Source organism: Halichondria panicea, chromosome 5, assembly GCF_963675165.1.
Source record: "Halichondria panicea chromosome 5, odHalPani1.1, whole genome shotgun sequence".
In the NCBI taxonomy this organism is placed as follows: Eukaryota; Metazoa; Porifera; class Demospongiae; order Suberitida; family Halichondriidae; genus Halichondria; species Halichondria panicea.
Window position 1 is genome coordinate 3,218,782 of NC_087381.1, and position 23,298 is coordinate 3,242,079.

At 41.1% G+C, this 23,298-nt stretch overlaps 4 protein-coding genes across 6 annotated transcripts; 2 read left to right on the forward strand and 2 right to left on the reverse strand.

Annotated features, from left to right (window-relative positions):
- Nucleotides 1-197: 197 nt before the first annotated feature.
- LOC135335834 (uncharacterized) lies at nt 198-8,386 on the reverse strand. Of its 2 annotated transcripts, none has more exons than XM_064531418.1 (12): nt 8,143-8,386; nt 7,772-7,849; nt 6,679-6,798; nt 5,546-5,638; nt 5,210-5,339; nt 4,536-4,629; nt 4,230-4,350; nt 3,466-3,525; nt 2,964-3,094; nt 2,044-2,113; nt 1,620-1,730; nt 198-1,218 (listed from the first exon to the last, which is right to left on the reverse strand). In XM_064531418.1, the coding sequence occupies exons 1-12, from the start codon at nt 8,248-8,250 to the stop codon at nt 592-594; spliced, it is 1,743 nt and encodes a 580-aa protein (XP_064387488.1). In that variant the 5' UTR covers nt 8,251-8,386; the 3' UTR covers nt 198-591. The 2 variants fall into 2 exon arrangements, with proteins under 2 accessions (XP_064387488.1, XP_064387487.1); XM_064531417.1 differs by having other exon boundaries at nt 4,536-4,665.
- Nucleotides 8,387-8,405: 19 nt separating this feature from the next.
- On the forward strand, nt 8,406-13,416 carry LOC135335835 (meiosis-specific nuclear structural protein 1-like). The gene is made up of 10 exons (XM_064531419.1): nt 8,406-8,513; nt 8,578-8,768; nt 9,277-9,465; nt 10,160-10,262; nt 10,381-10,686; nt 11,340-11,530; nt 11,718-11,775; nt 11,996-12,191; nt 12,892-13,079; nt 13,221-13,416. Exons 1-10 carry the CDS (start codon nt 8,454-8,456, stop codon nt 13,314-13,316), a joined length of 1,578 nt encoding a protein of 525 aa, XP_064387489.1. The 5' UTR covers nt 8,406-8,453; the 3' UTR covers nt 13,317-13,416.
- Nucleotides 13,417-13,688: 272 nt separating this feature from the next.
- On the reverse strand, nt 13,689-16,732 carry LOC135335840 (PIH1 domain-containing protein 2-like). Of its 2 annotated transcripts, none has more exons than XM_064531423.1 (6): nt 16,591-16,732; nt 16,245-16,446; nt 15,593-15,880; nt 15,102-15,252; nt 14,627-14,865; nt 13,689-13,978 (listed from the first exon to the last, which is right to left on the reverse strand). In XM_064531423.1, exons 2-6 carry the CDS (start codon nt 16,434-16,436, stop codon nt 13,844-13,846), a joined length of 1,005 nt encoding a protein of 334 aa, XP_064387493.1. In that variant the 5' UTR covers nt 16,437-16,446; nt 16,591-16,732; the 3' UTR covers nt 13,689-13,843. The 2 variants fall into 2 exon arrangements, with proteins under 2 accessions (XP_064387493.1, XP_064387494.1); XM_064531424.1 differs by having other exon boundaries at nt 16,245-16,465; nt 16,591-16,700.
- Nucleotides 16,706-22,963, forward strand: LOC135335839 (vacuolar protein sorting-associated protein 72 homolog). Its single transcript, XM_064531422.1, has 4 exons — nt 16,706-16,898; nt 17,157-17,291; nt 17,826-18,492; nt 22,761-22,963. Exons 1-4 carry the CDS (start codon nt 16,755-16,757, stop codon nt 22,904-22,906), a joined length of 1,092 nt encoding a protein of 363 aa, XP_064387492.1. The 5' UTR covers nt 16,706-16,754; the 3' UTR covers nt 22,907-22,963.
- Nucleotides 22,964-23,298: the final 335 nt, after the last annotated feature.

Sequence of the window (23,298 nt, forward strand, 5' to 3'; positions counted from 1 at the left end):
TAAAAGTTATATTTAAATTTTATAAGTGAGCTCGAGTATTGATTTATATATAATATAGGCCTGTATATACAATTACATGCGGGTCCACTCCCCCCATGCATGCAGATCGAGAGCTATATAGCTAGTACCTATCTCCCGATCCTATAATTATATTATGTTACGTAAGCAGTTTGCCCATAATTAACACTACAATCACATAATTTGTATAAACTCTTTATGACAGTTTCAATAACTGCAGCAGCAAAAACGACATCATAATCAATTTATTATTGCATGTAAGAAGATAAATAAGTAATCAACAGGTGTTTGACTGTACAACATAATGACTGCTAGTGTACTGAATAGCACAAACAGTGAATGCAGAAAGTGGCCAGGTGCATGCCGGACACAAATGATATAGCCACCAGAAAACACAAACTCTGAGTGCTTGCCCAGTCTTTCTGCTTGAAACAAAATAATGGTGCCTGCTTACTGAACCCTGCTTACTGAACAAAACAACAGCGTAAAGGGGGTGCTTGACTACATAAAAGCCAGTAATAATTACACAAAATACTGTAACCTATAATTATCGTCGAGTAAGTTAAGAGTCCATTAATATGGTTGCTTGGGGTAGGGCCAGGACTGTGGCATCCCTTGGACATATCCGTTGACAAACATTTGGCCTTGTTGATTGATACCAATCGTTCCTGGTACCATACCTCCTTGGTATCTTGAAATCCCGGCATAGGCTTGAGGCCCGTAGAGAAATCGGTTATTCTGAGGGGCTAGTGATCCGTAATCAAGTCTTTGGGGAGAGCCACCACTGGCACTTAAATTCTGCGTCACCAAACTGCTTATTGATTGTACGGGGCTCTGTCTGGGCAGACTATAGCTGTGATGTGCTGGGTCCATTCCTTGCATTCCTTGCATTCCCTGCATTCCTTGCTGCACGGGGAAGGCTGGCAACGGCATTGAGCCTTGCTGTATGTACTGTTCCGGTTTCATCGCTGGCATTGAATTATTTCCGGGCTGTAAATCAAGATGGAATCCTGATGGGAGAGGGAGAGTTTGGGCTAGTCCGGTTGACACAACAGCAGGATCGATATCCACCGGCAGAACTGAGCTGAGTAGGGGTGTGTCTACATTGGGGGCTGGGTTGGACTGTGTTATTGCGAGACTGGCAGCTGAGCTGGTGATGTTCTGAATGGCCTCAGCTGTGTCCGAGGGAGGGCTTCTCACCTGAGAACAGAGCGGGAGTGCATGCGGTATAGGCACAGTAAACATAAGACGTAACACATGCATGTACATGGAGCACTATGTAATACATGTACGTGCATTGTAACAAGTAACATATAAACAGGCGGTACAACAACTCATAGTGTACATGTACGGCACTACAATTTTAATGATCAAATTAAGAGGTACTGTTACGCTCACACAGGAATTGTGCAATGTGGGCTAGATACAACTACACCTTTATAAGCTATTCGGTAAGAGGACACCTGCTTGAAGCCACATACATGTACATGCAAGTGTATCCAAGTACCTGTATTGTACGACTAGACTCTAGTAATACGGCATAAAAATGTTGCGTGGGGAAAAGCTACTATAGTACTGTACCATCTGTAGCTAACACTCACCTCTCCCATTTTCTGCCTGGCATACTCTATCCTGATGCCGCTCATCCTGCTGGAGCTAGACAGCGTACTGCCTTGTAGATTGCTCATGGCCATCTCAGCACAATCAATGTTCTACAAGGGGGGGGGGGGAGGGGGGCACATAACTAGTACTGAAACCTCTGAATAGAAGATACTTGGGGGAAAAATAACATGAAACAGATGCACACACAAATCCATGTTTGTTTGAGCAGGAAAGCAATGCCTTTGTACATAACTGTACATTATGTGGAACTTAAAATGCACAATAGATTATACCCTATATTACAACGCCCAACTAACTTTAGAGTCAAAACAAAGACGATGTATACCAATATCATTTAAAATAGACATGCAGGCAGACGCCACAGTCGTGTCTACATACATGTACATGTACAATGTAACATACGTTGAATTCAACAAAGGCGACTGGAGGGCCTACTCTCGACACCAGCTTGACTTTGACAAAACCTTCACAGCTAGAGAGGGGCAGGGAAAGTCAAACAAGTGCCACTGATATTACACTGGTACAATATAATATGAATACCAACTCACATAAAAACACAATTATAAATCTTGTACAATTGCCCACTGCAGTGCTATAATTACAAAATGTATGTACATGTACCGTATTACTAGAATGTTTTGTGAGCATCAAACATTTGCGAACTTTGATCAATTCACAACAATTAAATCCGGGGCAAAACCTAAATTATTACTAGTAAATACACACGATCCTTGCCAGAACGCAATAGTTAGATCGCAAAGGGTCAAATTTTCTGCTGATTTGGCTCATTCGCAAAGGTTTTTCACTCGCAAAATATTCTAGTAATACGGTATGTAAATAGTTGAGCTGATGTATTTACTAGTAATAATTTAGGTATGAGGCTTCAAAACTACATGCAGTCATGTACCCTGTACAGTTGAAGAGATGGATTCCCTGTGGACCTCTCCCTACAATGTCACACAATGTATACCATTTAACGGGAAAATTTGTTGGGTGATTTAATTTGGCGTTTGGCGAATTTTACCGAAGATCGCCAAATTCAAATCAAAGTTTTCCGGTGGAAACAAACGTCATTGCAGCAGTAGCCATGCCTGAGACGCCAAATTATAAACCGCGAATTACGTTCAAATGACTCATCCGCCAAACTTTCCAGTTAAAATACGGTATTGTAATGTGGTACAGTGGCTATCAATAATTATTGTACTACACATGATGTATAATTTTTGCAGCAGTAATTCAGGACTACAGATGAACGAGAAATTTACTTTGTACAATAGTCATGATTATTACAAAGCTCTTAAAACACACACACACGCACGCACCTCCTGAAGAGCTCCCCAACCTCTATCTCGCTTGTCTGATTGTCCAGGTTGCCCACAAACAGAGTGGAACAGGGCTGGCTAGTAGAGTACTCTGGAGGGTACTCTAGTGGGACTGGACTGCTCGTTGACGGCTGCACATGTGGTAAGAGGGGTCGCTTTGAAAACATTTACATACAGTAATGTTGTACATGTATAAAAATGTATTCGCAACACATAATTATACCACATGTACAGTCTACCGTGAGTAGTACCTACACGCATTCCTGGTAATAGCTCATGATGATGGTACAGGTGCCATACTAACTGGCGACAATATCAGTGGGGTGTTGCAATGGGTGGATGGCAACTACATGTACTAGTATTTTTTTGGGAAATCCTACACACTCCAAGTGCCAAATATCATACATGTACATGTACAGTCTGTAGCTACTACATATACGTACAGTATGTACATTGGTACACAAAACTACTGTAACATGCTGACCAGACAACTGTCACTCACCACTGAGTAGTAGTAGTTGTTCTCCAGGGCTTGAGTGGGGGTGTGAGATGGAGAGTTGTACTGGGAGGGAAGAAGAGGCATACTGTAATTGTGTAAAGTAGCCACCAGTCTACAATGTATGTACATGTACATACATGTAGCAATAGATTAATGAAAGCACCGTGGGTGCTGATGTTTTGGTGGAGGCACAAAGCTATAACACGAAGCTACCCGCAGAGGAGGTCCGATACCAATACCTTGATTAGGCCTACTAGAACTAGCTGCATGTATTTATAAACACACAAGATGATGTTGGGTGCAATATAAACCGTTTACATGAATGCAGGAAACGTGCAACGGAGTGGGAAATGATCAACCACAATTGTTGATAAAAAGGATGTAAGTTCGAAGTCCCCATACTACTAATGGATCATGAAACAGTGCAGCTTTGAGGCTCTTTTCTCACTCTTGCAGCTACCAATAGCTAGCGTTCTAGTGCAGAGCTAACTACATGTACTAATATGAGTACAGTAAACGGACAAGTTTTGCTACGCACCCTTCTGAAAAGGCTGCAATGGCATTCCAAGTAAGCAAATTAGCCACAACTCGAGAACAAAACATTATTTTGCACTAGAAGCCTATAGAAACTCTTGCTTGCACTCCTTGATGCATGCGCACACCTTGAATATTACCCAGCATATATTATTATTACAGGAACTTTAATGCACTATCGTACACTAGAGTTACATGTACATGTACATGCTGTGTATTGCATCCATGGTTACCACTGAAGAGTCCGAGTCTGATAGTATGTTGAGCACTGAGAGGTGTGGGGTTGAGGGGGCGGGTGAGAGGGTGGGGGAGGGCGTGGAGACGTGGGACAAGTTCTGGTGGTAGTTCATGGGGCTGTGTGTGTGGGGGGGGTGGGGTGGGGCAGTACTTAGGGATCCACAGTGCATATTTGCATACTCATTAATTTTCAGATAATCACAAAGTAAATTGCATTGTATGGGCAGCTATTCGATGAGGGAGGTTCGACACTGAACTACATGTACCTCTAAGACACTCATCACTGATCTACAATCACTCACAGCATTCTATGGGACCACCCGCTGTTATCCGTCGTGAGTCCAAAGAGATTCTGATGACTGTGGCTTGGGGCCTGCGCTGCTGCCATGGCAAAAGCTGTCGGGGAGGAGGGAGGCAGACAGTAGAGAGAATCTGAGTGTGGGTGTGTGACAGGTGGCATGTGGCACGAGCACGTACCACCTACACATACTAGGCCTACAGTGTACATGTATGTACAGTACTAATGTACTCAAGGGATTATAAAGAGAAGCGTCACCCTTCTCTTTATAAGTACTGTATGTTGGAAAATTGAAAATTCTGTTTTTTGCTCAACCAGGGGATAACTGGTTACGTACAGTACAGAGCCACAATTACGGTGCAAATAGCAAGAGCCCTGTATCTACATGAAACCTCAAATGTGTTCCTATTACTTTTTTCAAAGAAGGACTTGCACGTAATGACTGTAAACGTATTTTGCTGTGTACATACAGTCATGTACATTAGTAGCCTGCTGTGCATGTATCGTGCAAACCACACTAAGGCCACTATTAAGGTACATGTACTAGCATGAGAACACCATGCACAAAGGTAAGGAGAGACTAAATCCCAGGGGACTTTTTCACACTACATGCACATGTACGTTATACTGCTGTGCCATTTAAACAAAGAGTGCTCGATCATGACAGTTGTGACTCACACATGCCATCTTTGTTGACGGCAGTCGGGTACGAGTGATAGTAGACAGGGTGGTTGGTCTGTTGTGGGACGGCCATGGGATGCTGGACCTGGGGCGCTGCATGAGACTGCTGTTGCTGTTGCTGCTGTACCTACAGGACAAATATTGAATAAGTTGATGAAATTACGTGTCTTGTTAGCACGTACACTGTATAGCACCGTATACTACATGTACGCACACACACACACACACACACACGCACACACATTGCACACACACACACACATGTACAAACGCGCACATTGCACACACGTACATGTACATACACGCACGTACACACATTGCACACTGGATTACCTGGGTCTGTTGCTGCTTGGGAGAGACTCTACTGTTAGTCCGTGCAAACTCTAGACGCAGTGTCTGGGAGCTGGCCGGATCAAATCGAATACCCTGTAGGGATCAATACAGCCAACATCAACATGTACAATGTATACTACATGTATTAGTCTATTCACTGTGTACATGTAAGTAGTCAGGAATGGGTCAAGTCAAACTGAATGCAAAATCATGTGACTGCAGCAAAAATATAAATTATACCGTGTTTACTTGATTAAACGCCCATGGTATAAGCTGTCTTTGACAATAAATGCCCATCTTAAATAATCGCCCATGTATGGGCGTGGCACTGTGGGTGGAGCTGAATTAGCACGTGGAACCAGCTGAAACAATGGCAGCATAGAATAAATACTATTAATGATGGCAGAGAGGACACAGAGGGAGAAACACTACTCCTATGACTCAAGATTGAAGCTGAGAGCTGTGGCAGCAGCCAAAAAGAGCATAATAACTGCTGATGTGCAAGAGTTTGAAGTAGACAAAACAATGAACGCCCGTTTCGAATAAGCGCCCATCTCGTTTAACCGCCCCTTCTACAGATGCTGCTGGCTTTTAATCAAGTAAATACGGTACATGTTAATGTAGCTGAAAATTAGCGTGTAGATCAGCATACACACTGCACACGTGCACATTACATGTACATTTATAGACATTGTACCACAAAGCTACATGTACGTAACTACACTAATACGATGTACTTGATCTTGTACAGCATATAATTTATGCTCCACAGTACATGTATGTGTAGGCAATGCAGTCTCGCACATTGTACACCAGCTTGTCTTACACAATGAAAGGCTATATACAACAGCACACATGGGGAGATACCAAACCTGACCATGAACCAACAATACTGGCTAAGGTATGCACACACACACGCGCGCGCGCACACACACACACACACACACACTGCCAAGTACACGTCATGTACACGTACATGTATAGACAGACTCTTTCAAAAGTAAAATCATAATGTGCCCACTTTACATGCACATGAAAGTATCGTAAAACCTGTTCAAAATCCAACGAGTGCAAGTGATTACATGTTCAAAATAGCCAGTAAACTACATTATCGACCAGACATGTAGTCTCACCTGTAGTTCCTCAAGTGCTCTCTCGGCCAGTGCTCTGGCGGTGAAACTGACAAAAGCTATGGGCTGGGGAGGCTTCCCTGGCTTACTGCTGATCAGCTTCAGGAAAGAGCCTTCATAACCCTGCACGGAGAATGTGACGTATCTACATCAGGGTGTCATACAGGATTTTGAAGTAGAGGGGGGAAATGAGAAAAGTAACCAGAAAATGTTGCTAAAAAAAGGTCAACTGTTATTTCAATACCCAGCTATGGACACTCAGTCATAATTGAAGGGGGGGGGGGGGGAATTGGAGCTAGGGGGGGATATCCCCCTTTCCCCCTGTATGACACCCTGTACATGTACATGCATGTACATACACGTACACGTAGTTAGTTATACACATAATATGTACAATGCACAGACGTATGTAACTGTACACTGTACAAGCAGTGGAGCCTCCACCATTTGAATAACGGATAGTGAGTGCGTCTTAAATCAGTCCCTAAAATAATATTACACCCGTGCGACTGCGTAAGTCACAGATACAGTGTACCGACAATGTACATGGAAAGGACAAATGGGTTAATTGCTTTGCCCCCTAAAGTGTTCTGTAGGCTCATATTTAGACAATAGAGACATGTACAGTACAGTAATACCATTGGATACCAACACCACATGCAACAAGCACATTATTATTATTATTATACCCATTTTGCAAGTGAAATTACAGTACAAGGCTTGGTTACGTTTTTGATTTCATTTTTGATTTCCTTGCTTTTGATTTCATTTGGCACACACGTGGAGGCTCAAAGTAGGAAAATAAATCAACTCTTGAGGTATACACTACTAAACATCAAATGGGGTTGGTAACGGTTCTGCTCAATACTAATAATTATTATCATAGCCATCTGATATAAAGCACCACACACCACATTTCGCCTTGTTTTTGTACACAGTCTCGCAAAACTTATCTGCGCTTTAATTTTAACAGTGTAGCTTTTTCATTCAGATCCTTAGATACAATACATTATTTACAAGTGCCGACGAACCATAACCATAACTCTCGATCAATATTCAATAGCAATTTTTAAAAGACAGTTGTAACTACACTCACCTCGTAACACCTGAAGAGGAGGTACAGCTCCCTGAGGCGGACGTCCATAGGGAGACCACTCACAAACAGTGTACGGACCTATGTACAGATGTGGGGGAGGGGCATAAGTATTATTATTATTATGTGGATAATAGTGGCAGGATAGATAGGCACACAGCATACCCTTTAAACGGTTAATCTACCCAAGCCCTATTAAATACTAAAGATACCACAGAGTGTGAAATTAAATGGTGTGCACATGTGAAATACATATGTGTGGAGTACTGAAAGTGCGTCAAAGTGTGTCCTTTCATTGTGAACCTTCTTAATTTCATGCCTCATTATCCAAACCCAATAGGAGGGTTTATGACACATACAAGAGACAAACAAACCTCTTCGCTATTCATGTCCGTGCTGATGCCGTTAGGTATCAAACCATTCTTTAGTGGAGATCCAAGCTTGAAAGGTAGGCGGTGCTCAAGGGCACCATTTGACAGCATAGCAAGTCTAAGAATTCTTCTTGTAGGCTTCTTTAGTTCATAGCTAGCTAGTTCTATACTGTACAAAAGCGAGCGAGAGGACGATCGATCAAGAATCTTTCACAAAATCGACATTGGGGTTAATTAGGGAACATCACATGGTTACGGTAGGCACTCACGTGTACAAGTTTGAACATTGTTTCCATAGAAACTGTGTTGACCACATGGTAAAGGCCAGGCTGCTGAAAGAAAGAAAGAAGAAATCTCTGATCCAGTACTGCTGTGTAAGTATTACTATCATTGCTAAACTGCCAGGCCTAGTACGTTTTCCATGATTTTTCTTGCTAGATTTTTCAAAGGCCCTTTAAGATGTCAATGATGCGTCGTCAAGCCATGACCCGGACTCGTGCCGATGAAGAAAAGATGAGAGCAGACGACAGACGCAAAGAATCCCAGAAAGACGACCACATGAGACTGGTGGCACAAGACAAAAGTCTCCGTGCAACCCTTGCTGCTGATGAGCGTGTAGAAAATAAGAGGTACGTTTGTACACATACACATGTACAGTACTCTACAGTTAAACCAATTCCTTGTATACTACATGTACTTTGCTGTGTACAGTATGATTATAGCTATAATATAGTACATGGTCTTATTCACTTACTGGCCTATATAGGGTGGGATTGACCTGGTAGAGAACTGATTCATGTACATGTACATACAATTATGTACTGAGTCTGTATACTTTGGTCTGGTACACGAGTTAAAGTAATTTACAAAAAGTATGGTTCTGGACATCTTTGTTCCAGAGCCTGTTAGGCAGGGTTTCAAAAGTTTGGGGGGGAGGGTTTGGGTGCGTTTCGTACTACGTAAACGGAACGGGTACTTTATATTGACCGCTACTGTACGTCATGTATAATTATGTATTAAGCGAAATGTCTCATGAACACATGAGGATTTCCTAAAATATGCGGTACTCTGTTTTGACTTAATCCCTTGTGGTTTATCTTCACCTATTTAGTTACTTAGCTACTTTTGTGTCTCCAGGTTCATCCGTCGTCTTCAGCAGGAGACCAAGGAGAGTGAAATGGCTCAGAGGATAGAGGCTGCAGCCATTGAGAGAGAGATCAAAGAGAAGCAACAAGAGCAGGAGGCACGACTGGCCAAGGAGATGGAGAAGCTCAAGTGGGAACAGAACAAGGATGAGAGATATAGACAGCAAATCAGAGAAAATAGGTAGAGTAAGCAGTAATATCCATATTGTACAAGTACTTGTCCATGCCTCCCCGGAGGTCATTAACCTACAGTTGTACATGTTTGTTACTTGTACCATGCCCTAGGCCTGCATGTACATGTACATGTAGGTGGCTCTAGGACATGTAATTAAGGTTGCATGTTTCTACAGTAGAACCTCGATTATCCGGACACCTTGGTTCCAGAAGCAGGCCGGATAAGTGAATATGCCGGATAATCGAATAGATAAACCACGCCTTAATCCACCCACTTTATTGATAAACAGCAGTGCCACATAGTTGTCTGCGCATGCGTAGAAGATAAGCAGGCATGTCTCCATGGTAACAGCTGCAGCGCGCATGCGCGTTTGAGGGACACGCCCATTTTCTAATCTGATAACAAGAAAACTGCCAAGCCGGATAATCGAGGTTCCGGATAATGGAGGGCCGGATAATCGAGGTTCTACTGTACAGCTTTTAGTGTGAAGTACACTATTTGCAGGCACAGACACACAATGCGTAACAAACCATAGGCACTACTTCTATATAATTATTATTAACAGACTTAAAATGTAGCATTGTTACAAAATCTCTAAAATATCTGTCATCACTTACAGTCATGTAATTACCTGTTCAAAGGTGCTACTCTCATTTCAAATACACGTACATGTACGTCATTAAACACTTTTTGGGTGCAGTCTTGAGCTTCGTGAGTTGGAGGCCAAACTGAAGGCTGGTTACATGAACAAGGAGAGAGCTGCTCAACTGGCTGAAAAAGACTCTATGAAGAAAAAAGAAAAGGTACATACACATGTAGTCACGTACATATGTAGAGTTATTACACTGTATAATTTTGTACATATAATTATAGCATTTATATGTGCATGTACAGTATGTGACAATTGCTTTCCCGTGACAGATGATGGAGACTGAGATGACACTTGTCCAACAGCGTGAGTACGAAAAAGACAAAGAACTAGAGCAACAAAAAGAGAAGGAGAAGATAGAACAAAGTATTCGCTACCAAAAAGAACTAGAGTCGCAGTTGGAGGAACAGGAAAGAAAGAGACAAGAAGCTTACGAAGAGTTTTTGAAAGAGAAGCTCATGATTGATGAAATCTGTCGAAAGATCTATGAAGAGGATCAGAGGGAGCTTCAGGCCAGGCTGGAGAAACAGCAGGCCACCCGGCAGTACATATCTGAGTTTGTGCAGAAACGACAAGAGGTGGGTATATAAATTATAACAGAACAGTAATTACTGTACACTTTAGCACATAATAATACAATACATACTTATAGCTCCTTGCTCTAATATTGCTCTGGGTATCGATCAGAGTTTCTTTTAAGATTTTGCACGAGTGGGGAAAATGTTGTCTATTCATGTACATGTACAATGTAGTAACTATAGTCAGCCAATGGCAGTAGTGAAGTGCATGCTACTGAACAGTGGTTTTCTACTAGACGTTTACATTCTCGGAGATTGTTTGTAAGCCACCCAACAACAACACGCACTAAGAAAACCCTACCGGTAGACATTAATGCTTAAGATAAATTACAGTGTGGTGTACACATGTACCTAGGTCTCGAAGTGCGAGGTTCTTTCGATTGCGAATTTCTAGTTTTCGCAATCATGATGTAGATAAATCGCAAACGAAAGGTACATCAAGAGTGAGAATATGCTTGCAGCATGCAACTCACAATAATTACAGTATAGTAACAAAGTAGGCTTGTACAGTTTAATTCTCATTAACTACTATACACCTTCGAAACTTGCGTTAATTGGAAGCATGATCTGTTTATTGTACACATGTACAATGTATATGCACATGTATCTATTGTACCCTTTTGTTAATGTACATGTACTGTACCCCCTTACAGTGGAAGGAGCTTGAGCGTGAACTAATGGAAGAAGAAAATCGTCGTATCCTCGAGTTCAGTCACCAACAACAGGCGAGAGAGGAGCAGAGGATAGCTGCCATGAAGGAGCAGGAGGATGCCAAAGCTGTAGCTCAGCAGTACCTCACTGAAAAGATCACGGCCATGCAGCTGGAGGGCGAGGAGATGGACCGGTGAGGGTTAATAAATAATAAACGATGTTCATGTACATTGACATGTTGTGTGTAAGGATACTGTTGGTTTTCGTGTTGATGAGCTTCTTATTCATGTACATGTAGGAGCTTGTTACAGATATGCCTGTTGAGGTTCACATGCATGTCTGGAATTCACGTGTCACTGGTAATGATGATATAATTGCAGAATCCGCACTGAACTCTACTTAGAAGAGCAGGAGGAGAGGGAAAGACAAAAAGAAAAGGTCCATTATCACCAGTCTTACATGTACATCTCTACAGTTACAAGTTGTTATTGTGGTACCAGTATATACACTTACACGTACTGTAGATTTACATGTAATTACAGTACATTTTACGTGTGCAGTTATAGCTTGTACATTTACAATTAATTTATCAGCGTTCTATCTTAAAGTACAGTACATCAAAGTTATTTATAGGCACACCTTTCTTGTCTCCCGGCAGGCGGCCATTGAAGCCCAGCTGCGTCATAGGCTAGACCTACAGGGTGCCCATAAATCGTACCTCGAGTTCAAGGCCAAGAAACTACAGGCTGAGAAGGAGGAGGAAGAAATGTTCAGGCAGCAGATGATGGCCAAGTTTGCTGAGGATGATCGCATTGAGCAAATGAACGCTCAGAAGAGAAGAATGAAGCAGTTAGGTAAGATGAACATCACATTTGATTTTCAGTACTGCAGGTGCCTGAGGCCTTAAGCTACAGTGGCAAAACAGATTAATGTGTGTAGTAGTTACATGTAGAATAAATATGCGGTCCAATTGTTTTTGTGTACGCACCTATATACACTGACCAACAGTGTCTATACTACGTACATGTACATACAGTGTGCAAGCATAATTTATAATTCCGTATTACTAGAATGTTTTGCGAGCATCAAACATTTGCGAACTTTGCGAGGGTTGATCAATTCGCAACAATAAAATCCGGGGCAAAACCTAAATTATTACTAGTAAATACACAACGATCCTTGCCAGAACGCAATAATTAGATCGCAAAGGGTCAAATTTTCTGCTGATTTGGCTCATTTGCAAAAGTTTTTCACCAGCATAATACGGTATGATATACATGTAGTGTAGAAAATACTGTATAGGGATACATTAATCCTCAGTATTTTTTCTCACTGCATGCTAATACTTTAGGTACCCTACATGTAAGTATTTATATTTCAGTGGATTTTGAATGATTTTTCTCATACAATTTGAGGAGTTGCGTATACATACATCTGTTCTTCACCACGTCCACAAAGAATGCCTTCAGTTCAGCTAATGTACATAAACGAAGGAATTATTCGGTCACACGCTATCAACAAGTGTACATGTATGTCATTTTTGTTCCCCCTCAGAACACCGTCGTGAAGTAGAGAGGCTGATTGATGTGAGGCGTACTCAGTTTCAGGCCGAGAAAGAGGCAGAGTTGGAGCAAAGGAAAGATGAGGAGAGGAGAGAGGCTTCTCGTAAGGTCATTATCGAACAGGAGAGACAGAGACTACTACAAGAACACGCATCTAAACTACTCGGCTATCTGCCCAAGGTAAATGGAAACATGATGGGGCGTACATAATAACATAATTATACATACGTCATATTGTACAAGTGTGTTATATAGGTACGTTCATGTGTACACTATTGTAGCAACAATATAATTATGACCAAACGTCATATCCTCTCCCAGGGGGTGCTCCGTGGTAGTCAAGATCTGGACGTGCTGGGGTCAGAGTTCAAAGAGGCATACACACGAAGACAAGTGGATCCTTTTGAAGATCTATGAACTAACTTTTCCAAAACAAGACATGTAGAATTATTGTTGTAATCGATACATCATGCAGTGTATAATTATAATAGCATCAAAAATATGGATTAATTGAGAAGCATAATTTTCGGGAGTTGACCTATTGATTGTATTGTAAAGACCTTTCCTAAAAATAAAATCTGCAAAATGTAATTTGCTCTCAAAAATGTGACGCTATTTAATATACAATATTATTTATAATTAAATTATACAGTGTTTTTGGGGGAAGGGTACGTGAATTAATTTGTATGGCAATGATTATAATTATAATAATTATGGCCATGCATGCATGCAATAAATCTATGACGTGTTATTTATATCCTAACAAAATAAGTAATGGTTATACTGAAATTTACTATAATAAATATAATAATTATAGACGAGTTGCACATAAATACTTCATACTTTAAAACTTATAGTACATGTATATAAACAAGAGTAGATAAGAGTATACGTAACTCTTATATATACTCTTGACATAAATTATAGGCATTGAAGAGTTACAGTTATAAGCATGGCATAGTGATTGAAAGTGTTCCAGTCTTGGACTTGAAAGCAGCTTTGGTTTTCTCCTCACTGACGAGTGCAGGCAGCTTGACCGACAGCTCGTAAAGACCCTCCACACTCAGAGACAGATTCTCCTGCATAAAAAATATATTATTGCCTTAATGGTACCAGGAGCAGATTAATCTGATCCTGATGGTACCAGTATAGTATAATATTATGTTACAATAATTATTGTCTACCATACACCAGAATATATATGGCAGTAAATCTCCGAGGCTGAAGGATGGTCGTTGCCATTCTAATGTAGTGGACAATAAGTAATGTATACAAAATGCTACCTACATTAATTTGTACTTGTATAGCTACCTCACCTTGGACACAACTAGATCTAGCTATTGTTAGACACTGTTTTGGATGTGTCTATGGCATTCAAAGTCCAAATGCACTAGCTAATTTAGTATCCCGAGCGTAGCTAGGGTCTACAAGTGGCTGAGGGCTTCTAAATCACATGGACATCGACAAACAGTATCTAGATACTGTAATTTTTTATAGTGTGCATGCGCAAACCTTGCCATCGAGGCTTGACTACAACACAACAAGTTTACTTTGCTTGACAACGGGGTACTACATGTAAGTAAGTTGCAGGTAAGTCCCACAGTATACCTCCTCTGAGGCACTCTTCACATGTGTACTTCCCATGTATGGGGTATGTACACTATCAATTTAGGTATTGTATTTTTATAGCTACATGTACATGTAGGTAATGATAACAACTGCAACACCTTGGATACATCCAGAGCAATGTCCGTCACTGACTTCACCCCTGGAAGAGTCACCACAGCACACACTGCTCTGCCTAGTCCCCCCTCCATCTCTCTCACTGTCAAGGTGTAGCCTGGCTCACACACAGCCGGAACAGGGGTAGAGCTTATCTCCTCAATTAGTTTGGACTTGGTTTGGTTGGATGGTGTAGAGTCCGGTCGTAATTTAAGTGTGGGAAGTTGTGATTCATCAGGCAAGTCTGTATTTATTATGAACATAACTAATTTGAAAGCTTCCACAACTATAATTATGGACACTGTAAGTGAAACTGTATATGCATGCATGCACACTGTGTGTATAGAGAGAGATAAGGAGAAGTTACACCGACATAATCAAAGGTTAGCCTTTTACTTGCAAAAAGGTGGAACACAATTAAATTATTCCGTTGTACACGTACATGTAGGTTGCAAGCAGTCAAAGATCATAAACAATAACCTTGTTGCTCTTCCGCTAAGTTGAGCTTTCCTATCTCCTTGAGAATAGACTCTCCAAAGTCTGCCCTGGATTCTTGAGGAAATCGATATTTCCAGTTCTCATCCAACGAGTATTGTATGACCTCCTTGGGACCAGTAAACTTTTTCTTCAGCTGCAAATGTGGAAAGTTATCTGCACTTGGACTTCGATAGCAAGCCATAACAATCTCTTACGGAGGTGGATCGAAGCGGGGGCTTCAGTATAATAAACTCAAATCCTGTTTATGACCAAAAGGGCATCACTGTGTACAATACACATCAGTACTGCAATTATTATGAAAGCTTACGTACGCAGCTGCGCATACATGCATATAATACTGATGTAGAAATTCATTAGGAAAGGACCTATTATAATTATTATTATGATCGATACTTTTTCCATGTCAGATGGTCGAACCATTCGTCCTCTCAGAATGCTCTACACGTACTTCTAGTGTACATGTATGACTGTACCTTTGTGTAGCTTAGTTTGTCAGTAACAGTGATCTCAACAATATCCTTCAGGTAGTCAAAGCATAGTCGATTTAGCATTTCCTGCAGTTCCTGAGAAGTGCTAATTTCAGCTATAACTTTTGGGTTGAAGGCAATGTCATAAATGAGCTCATTGGTTTTTTTATTGGACACTTTGTCCATCTTGTGACGTAGCACGCCCCCCTTTACTGGGACCGGATCAGTATCGGACTTTGGATGAGGTAATTTGTCCCACTGGCATACGTTGAGATACAGCCGACTGCAGTTGTACTGTGTGCGTGGTGGATGGGTGAGTTGAATGAGGGAGGCTTTAGACATCGACTCTTTAATTAGTAAGCAGACAGCAGTGAATTAGTTACATGTATCATCATGTATGTGTGACGTCCATACACATGGATGCTAAATTTTAGTCAGTGATTGATGTCCAACATAAATCATTTTTTAACATATTGCTCGCTGCCCAAATGTATTTTTTGTGCTCACTTAAACACAGAGAATACAACAACAAAATGTATAATGATTAGTCCTCAAAGTATTCTATAGATGTACCGAATAGAAATTCTGTGTGCAACCACTACATATACATGTACGTATATATACATGTACATATACATAGTAATACCTTCAAACTCACTTTTTGCGCAATGGCTATCTTAAGACAGTAGACTGGTTGAGGAGCTTCAAACAACTCTTTCCCATCGTCTAATGTCTTAGAGATGAATTTGTCGTAATCTTTCGGGTGTTCAGAATGCAGCTTGTTCAAGTGCTTCCAAAACCGTGCAACCTCATTCTTCATGTCCGCATCATCACTCTTGGCTCCAGCCATTTCCACACACCTACACAAAAAATTAATGTCTTCAAATTATTAAATATGAAGTGATAAGGTGACACACCTCTCTTGCTAGCTCTGGATATCTAGCCAAATTTGGTAGCTATAAGCCTATAATAATTATCATTACAGCAAAGGAATTATGACTTACCTTCCAAGCTATAATATACCTAGCCAGTCCACTGATAATGTTTGCAAACAGGCAGGAGCTCCTCTTAGAACCTGAGCCATGTGCATGTACGTGGTAGATATGGTGCCCCACCCCTTTTCATGCAACGGTCTTAAGGTCAAAGGTCGTATTAGAAGTACCCAAAAATGTCTTCTGAAGAATCTCGTCCAAGAAGAGCCAATGCAGGACGCAACATCAGCAAGCTTGTCAGCCAGGAGCTAGGAGGGGACGAGTTCTACTCCTCTTTATACGGTGGCTTTGAGGAGGAAGAGGAAGACCTGCAGTATGAGGTGAGTCTTATTAAAGCGCACCAGCTCTTACTGCATATCGCATGTGGATTCCGTGTATAGTATACAGTATACTAGTGTTTCTTTCTTTTAAACAGGACGGTGTACTTAGTCATGACGTGTAATTCCGGGGATTCTTCCCCAGAACATTTTTGTGTGCATTAAGTATGAAACCCCGCACATGTACGTATGACATTGTACATATCGTCCCACACTATGACTACCTATCACATTCCCATCCCCCTCACACACGTACACCAGACGGAGGGTTCGGATGAAGACACTGTAGACAGTGATTTTGATGTTGACGAGTCTCAATGGGGCGAGCAAACTGAAACTGAGGTGGAGGAAACAAAGAGAAAGAAGAAGGAGTGGATCAAAACATACAAAGCTAAGGTTTGCTAGTGATGACTTGGTGATAGCGTTTACCACAAAATACGTGTGCCATAATAAGTTAAGTCGAAGAAACAGTTGTTAGTTCATTACCCAGTGTTATATCACACTTACGTCACCACTAATTGATCTCATTGGTCAACAGCTGTAGGATATAATAGAATATTAGCATACAGTCCCAGGCATGCACAGTTTTTCAAGTTGTTTTTTAGTTTTTTCAAGAAAGTAAGCAAAGAGACAAGAGCCATGCTTGACGGTACTAAGACTCAAAGCGACGGCAGAAACACGGAAGGTGCTCTCCAATAAGATGGCTAAGCTTCCATGGGTCCATGGGCGTGGGACATCATGTATATGTATGCACTTGACTGTTTCTCGAATCGGGAGTGCTTAATTATTGCAGTGATTTTTACTCAGAGGTGGCTATTAAGAGCGCTTTCATCAGTACGTTCATACTGATACCATTGTAAATGAAATTTATTTTTTATTCATGTACCTCTCCCCTGAATTGTTTATTCAAAATTGTTGTATGCTCCCCAGAGCATTGCTGCTGAGGTGAAGCCACCCAAACCCAAGAAGCCTCGCTCCACTGTGACCACCATGACACTACAAACCATTGGCGGACGACCAGAACCACTTCAGAGAACATTCCGCAAGTCCACACAGCACGTTAGTCAGGAGTACAAGAAGAGATTTGAATTAGAAGAAGAGGAGCAAAGACGACGTAAAATGTATCAGGCTAGGAGAGCCAAGCCAGAGAGGAAGTTGACACAGCAAGAATTACTAGAAGAAGCGAAAATAACAGAGCGAGAGAATTTGTCAACACTTGAAGCATATTCTCGAATGGAAGCAGAGAAAAAGAAGGTTGAAAAAAAGAAGGTTGTTTATTCTGGACCTGTGATTCGTTTTCACTCTACGTCAATGCCATTTGTAACAGAGATTAGTAATAACACAACTATTGATCACAGTCGACCTCCGGATAGTACCGATACACACACACAAGGCTCGACAAATGTATCGGAAAATTCTGCTAACTCTCAAAAGGATACGAACAAGTCAACTAATAAGTACACAAGAAATTTCCTTGTTTTCACGGACACTCAAGGATTTCCAGAGTCGTATTTCCCGACTGATAAACCCAAGTACCCACGGAAGAGGTTCTGTCCTGTCACTGGTCTACCAGCCAAGTATGTGGACCCTCTCACTGGTGAGTGCAGTGGGCTTACATGTACATATAGGTGTACATATATGTACAGATTTTCTCCTTTAATTCACTCTGAATTGAATGAAAGCACCGCGGGTGCTGATGCATTGTGTAGCTTTTGCTGCATGCAGGCAGAATCACAAGGGAAACGGAAACTGAAACTCAAAGAGTGGGTAATGATCGACCATGATTGTTGTTAAAAACAATCAAAGCCAAAAGTTTTAATGGCTGCATTATATCAGCAGAGACTTGCAGCTCTCTTCTCACTCTTGCAGCTACAATGTACCAATAGCTAGCGTTCTAGTGCAGAGCTAGCTACTAAGTAGAGTAGCAACACTCAGTGAACCCAAGTTTTGCTATGTCCCCTTAAATGCGCATGCGCATTGCAGCTGTTGCTCTGCAGACAAATGTGCAGATGACCACATGCACTAAATTTGTGTATTAAGTCGGTAAAGGTACGGTTTATCTATTCGATTATCCAGCATATTCATTTATCTGGCCTGCCTCTGGAACCCAAGGTGTCCGGATAATCGAGGCTCTACTCTACGTGTACCTAAATGTATCATGTATAGCTGTACAGTGCATTTGTTACAACATTTTCTCCTTCGATTCTTAGTACATGTACATGTATCTACCCAACAATATTCATACATGTACTACATGTACTATCAAGAGTTCTCGGCACTATAACTCATACCGTATCGCGGGGTAATTTTTGTACTGATTCAGTCCGTATCCTAGGTGATGTCCAGTAATTATATTATATAATTACTTCCCCCAGGCACTATTCTTATAATCTACTTTCCCAGCAGATTTGAATTGCATCTTGACAAAATTTGGTACATGCAAGCAATAAAATTCAAAAATGTTGTGTAAGCTTGACAGTATTGAACTGAGCTAGCTGAATCTTGTAGTTAAATTCTTGCTCTGTGCTTTCTTAGTAGTCAAGGCTGTGACTCAGAAGTAGAGGATTACAAGCATACTGTGGTGTTGTTGACAATAACAGACTAGTTCAGAGCTACAGTATAGTACAGCTAGCTAGCTAGCTACATGTACAAACCTCAGCAAAGTGCAGCTGCATTTAGTGGTGGGCGGGTCTGAGAGCAGTGCAGGATTGGCTATTTATACTATTTATACTTTAGGATGTTATACACATAGAGGTTTTACATGGTTCTATACACATTATACACATGTTATATTGCATAGAGTGATGTATAAAGTCACATAATCTAGTATAATAAGTATAATGTGAATCAGTTTCGTGCATTGTCTTAATTACTATTTCAGATGATGTCATTGTTTTGATAGTCAGTAGTCATTCAATACCAGTATAATGTGCATAACATGCATAATTATACCACGTTATACACATGTTATACACAGTGTTATATACATGTTAGACATTATACAGTATACGATCAACGTATATAATATCACACTTCCGCACAACTGTACACTCAAAATAGTAGTATAATGTGCATAACATGCATAATTATACCACGTTATACACATGTTATGCACAGTGTTATACACATGTTAGACATTATACAGTATAAAGTCAATGTGTATAATGTCACACTTACGCACAAATGTGCCAGTGTAACCCTAACCCTAACCCTAACCCTAACCCCTTACTCTAACGTCTTCCCCTAACCTTAACCCTGACCCCCTAACCTTACCCCTTACCCTAAACCCTTTACCTTAACTCTAACCCTTTACCTTAACTCTAACCCTTTACCCTAACTCTAACCCCTTTACCCTAACTCCCTTTACCCTAACTCTAACCCCTTTACCCTAACTCTTACCTTTACCCTAACCCTGACCCCCTAACCCCTTACCCTAAACCCTTTACCCTAACTCTAACCCTTTACCTTAACTCTAACCCCTTTACCCTAACTCTAACCTGTTACCCTAACCCTTTACCCTGACCCCCTAACCTGTTACCCTAACCCTGACTTTACCCTATAACCCTATCCGTAAGCCTTTACCCCTTATGCTAACATGTACTAACGTTATACCCTAACACATAATTTAACTAACCCTTACCCATATTATACTCTTACCTAACCTCTTATACCCCTATAACCCCTATAACCACCCATAATCCCGACATTATTCACATTATACGCGTGTTATACATACACAATTAAATGTACCTGTAGCCAAACTCTATATCCGTAACACCAACACATCCCAACTGGGACCTCACAAATTTGACATTATGCATATTATACACAATTATTTGACAAATATAAAATTTGACGTTATGCATAATATACACCACTTACTAATATGTGACATTATGCACAATATGCATAACAATTATACATCAAGTATAAAATGCATAATGTCATAATTATTACATCACTTGTATGAATGTGACATTATGCACATTATACATTTTTATATCAACATTATATGTTACATGTATAATGTGGGCATGTTATGCAATTATACATAATTATAATGTCATGCTAATGTCAGTATAACATGCATAAATAACCAATCCTGCACACTTATGGCGGGTCTGGTCAAAGTTTATGCATGGCTTCCAGCTAGCTGAACCTAGCTAGTTAGCTAGCTCATGTAGCTCCACAGTAGTACTGCTAGTTCTGTGCCTGTAACTGCTCTAACTGCATAATTCTGAGGCTGTGAGAGCAAGTTTGACTGTCTCCACTGATGTTCAAATGACTGTTTTGCTGTTTTTGCAGTAAATAAATCAGTTGTTGACTGGTTGCCTAGTAATTATGGTTTATAAACAACCTCAGCCTCGGGCTGCGCCCTCGGCATTGGTTGTTTATAAGCCATAATTACTAGTCAACCAGTCAATAACTATAACATATTTCCCACCTACTACACTTTTGCCATGTAGTCTAGTGGGGTTTAACTGTCATAAATTGGCACCTCAGGGCTACAAGGGAAAATAGGGCTCATAAATTGGCACCTCAAGCATTATGTGAAAAATAAATTAATGGTGTTTTCGATGAATGAAAATGTCTTGCATGAGAAACAAAATGTCATAAATGAAAACACAGAGACAGAGGGTGTAGTCTGTAGACTAGTTCATCAAAAATTCTGCTGTGTGCTTGCAGAAGGAGCTGCTTTAGAGACTCTCTGGGAGAGGGCTAGGGCTCAGGCTGACTTGCTCACTAGCACTAGTACTGCACGCACTGCACTAGGCCTGTTCAGCTTCTGTATTTAAATAAAAAGAAGCCAGTTTAGTAATAATATAGGAGTGGCTATTTTAAGCTTACCTTTGCTTGGCTACTAGCCTGGCATAGCTGAAGAGAGCTGGTCTAGACACCGTCTAGAGCTAGATCTAGCTGTGTTGTTTCTTCTGGCTGGTTGCTGCGCAGTAAGTGGAGGGAGGGGCTGACTAATTGAACAGAGAGGGGGAGTGGCTCTGTACCGTTCACTTTAAGGGAGGGGCTGGCTGCTCATATTCTGTCCAGGCTGCGCAAGGATTTGAGTGTGGACAGCAGCCCTGGTGTGAACGAGCTATCTTTTCCTAGTTGTCTTCTTGTTTGAATAGTGTTGCTATGTGGTAGTCATGCAGCTTGATGCATAGCAACCAGTCAGCCAATCAGATGAGACATATATCAATTAATGCACAGTGCCTCGGGGTTTATGACAGTAAACCACACCTCCCCCTCGGGCTTACGCCCTCGTAGTCGGGAGGTGTACTGTCATAAACCCCTCTACACTGTACATTAACTAATACGTAGATCATGTTTGCCATAAATACTGCAATTTGATTGGCTAAAGGAAGTGTTCTATCCAACTTAGAAAATCATGTACATACCGTATAGTGGGTAATTTTCGGGGGACAAAATATTTGTGGTTCAGCAATATTGAGACATTTCGTGGGTAAAATATTCGTGGTTGCTGCTTGCACTGCGTAGGCAAGGTCGCTTCATTCGTGGGTAAAATATTCGTGGTCAGACCTCCAACCACGAAAACCACGAATATTTTGCCCCACGAAAATTACCCGCTATACGGTACTTACTTAGAAAATCATGTAGCAAAGATTAGATAAGAACATTCAAATCTGATTGGCTAAATACTCATGGTTGCTATGATCTAAAATGCTTAGACACTGTTTAGGAAGTTTCCACATGATTTAGAAGTCCTCAGGGTTAGTAGAACCCTCACTGCGTTCGGGATACTACAACCAGCCCTTTGGGCTTCTAAATCATGTAGAAACTTCCTAAACAGTGTCTAACTATTATATTAGATGTACAGTGTGATTCCTGCCCACTCCCTCGTTGCAGGCACCCCATACACCACATCAGGTGCGTTCCGTGTGATCAGGAACCGTTATGTGAGTGAGGGAGAGCAGACGTGTGAACGGAGGCTGCTGCAACTAAGTAGCTGGCTGCTCGAGAAAAAAAGGAAGAAAATGGAAGACACTCCTTAATAAATTTCCGTGGTGCTCGTACTTTTGTTCACAGCATTGATCATTGTTGTCTCAGTGTTTGGGTCATTACTGAATCATAATTATAGATGGATCCTATAGTAGCTTTTTGGAACTCCTACTCTACTGTTTCGGTGCCACATAAATGAATGGTACATGTACAGGCTGGGTGCGTGCATGTTGACTGAAGCAATTTTGTGAAAACACTTACTATTTAAATAGCATACTTGTAAACATCATGCATGCTCAGCAACTGAGACAGAAGCAATCTTTCATACAAAACGGCGCACATGTTTGTAACTTGAGGGGTAGGTGTGGCATCAAAGGCCACCATCTGGGGGGGTGCCTGGGGTAAAATCGTAAAATGCATTGTACAATTTAATATAGGCTAATTA

What these genes read in the sequence shown, in the direction of transcription:
- LOC135335834 (XM_064531417.1), bottom strand. Translation starts at nt 8,250, where the DNA reads ATGCTGTCAAATGGTGCCCTTGAGCACCGCCTACCTTTCAAGCTTGGA. An exon ending in CAGACTCGGACTCTTCAGTG is followed by an intron (nt 3,526 to 4,229) that starts GTAACCATGGAT and finishes CTTCCCTCCCAG; the next exon opens with TACAACTCTCCATCTCACAC. An exon ending in CCAGGCAGAAAATGGGAGAG is followed by an intron (nt 1,219 to 1,619) that starts GTGAGTGTTAGC and finishes CTCTGTTCTCAG; the next exon opens with GTGAGAAGCCCTCCCTCGGA.
- LOC135335835 (XM_064531419.1), top strand. Translation starts at nt 8,454, where the DNA reads ATGGTAAAGGCCAGGCTGCTGAAAGAAAGAAAGAAGAAATCTCTGATC. An exon ending in CAGCAAATCAGAGAAAATAG is followed by an intron (nt 9,466 to 10,159) that starts GTAGAGTAAGCA and finishes TTTTGGGTGCAG; the next exon opens with TCTTGAGCTTCGTGAGTTGG. An exon ending in CTATGAAGAAAAAAGAAAAG is followed by an intron (nt 10,263 to 10,380) that starts GTACATACACAT and finishes TTCCCGTGACAG; the next exon opens with ATGATGGAGACTGAGATGAC.
- LOC135335840 (XM_064531423.1), bottom strand. Translation starts at nt 16,436, where the DNA reads ATGGCTGGAGCCAAGAGTGATGATGCGGACATGAAGAATGAGGTTGCA. An exon ending in AGATAGCCATTGCGCAAAAA is followed by an intron (nt 15,881 to 16,244) that starts GTGAGTTTGAAG and finishes CCACGCACACAG; the next exon opens with TACAACTGCAGTCGGCTGTA. An exon ending in ACAAACTAAGCTACACAAAG is followed by an intron (nt 15,253 to 15,592) that starts GTACAGTCATAC and finishes CCACATTTGCAG; the next exon opens with CTGAAGAAAAAGTTTACTGG.
- LOC135335839 (XM_064531422.1), top strand. Translation starts at nt 16,755, where the DNA reads ATGTCTTCTGAAGAATCTCGTCCAAGAAGAGCCAATGCAGGACGCAAC. An exon ending in TCAAAACATACAAAGCTAAG is followed by an intron (nt 17,292 to 17,825) that starts GTTTGCTAGTGA and finishes TATGCTCCCCAG; the next exon opens with AGCATTGCTGCTGAGGTGAA. An exon ending in GTATGTGGACCCTCTCACTG is followed by an intron (nt 18,493 to 22,760) that starts GTGAGTGCAGTG and finishes CCCTCGTTGCAG; the next exon opens with GCACCCCATACACCACATCA.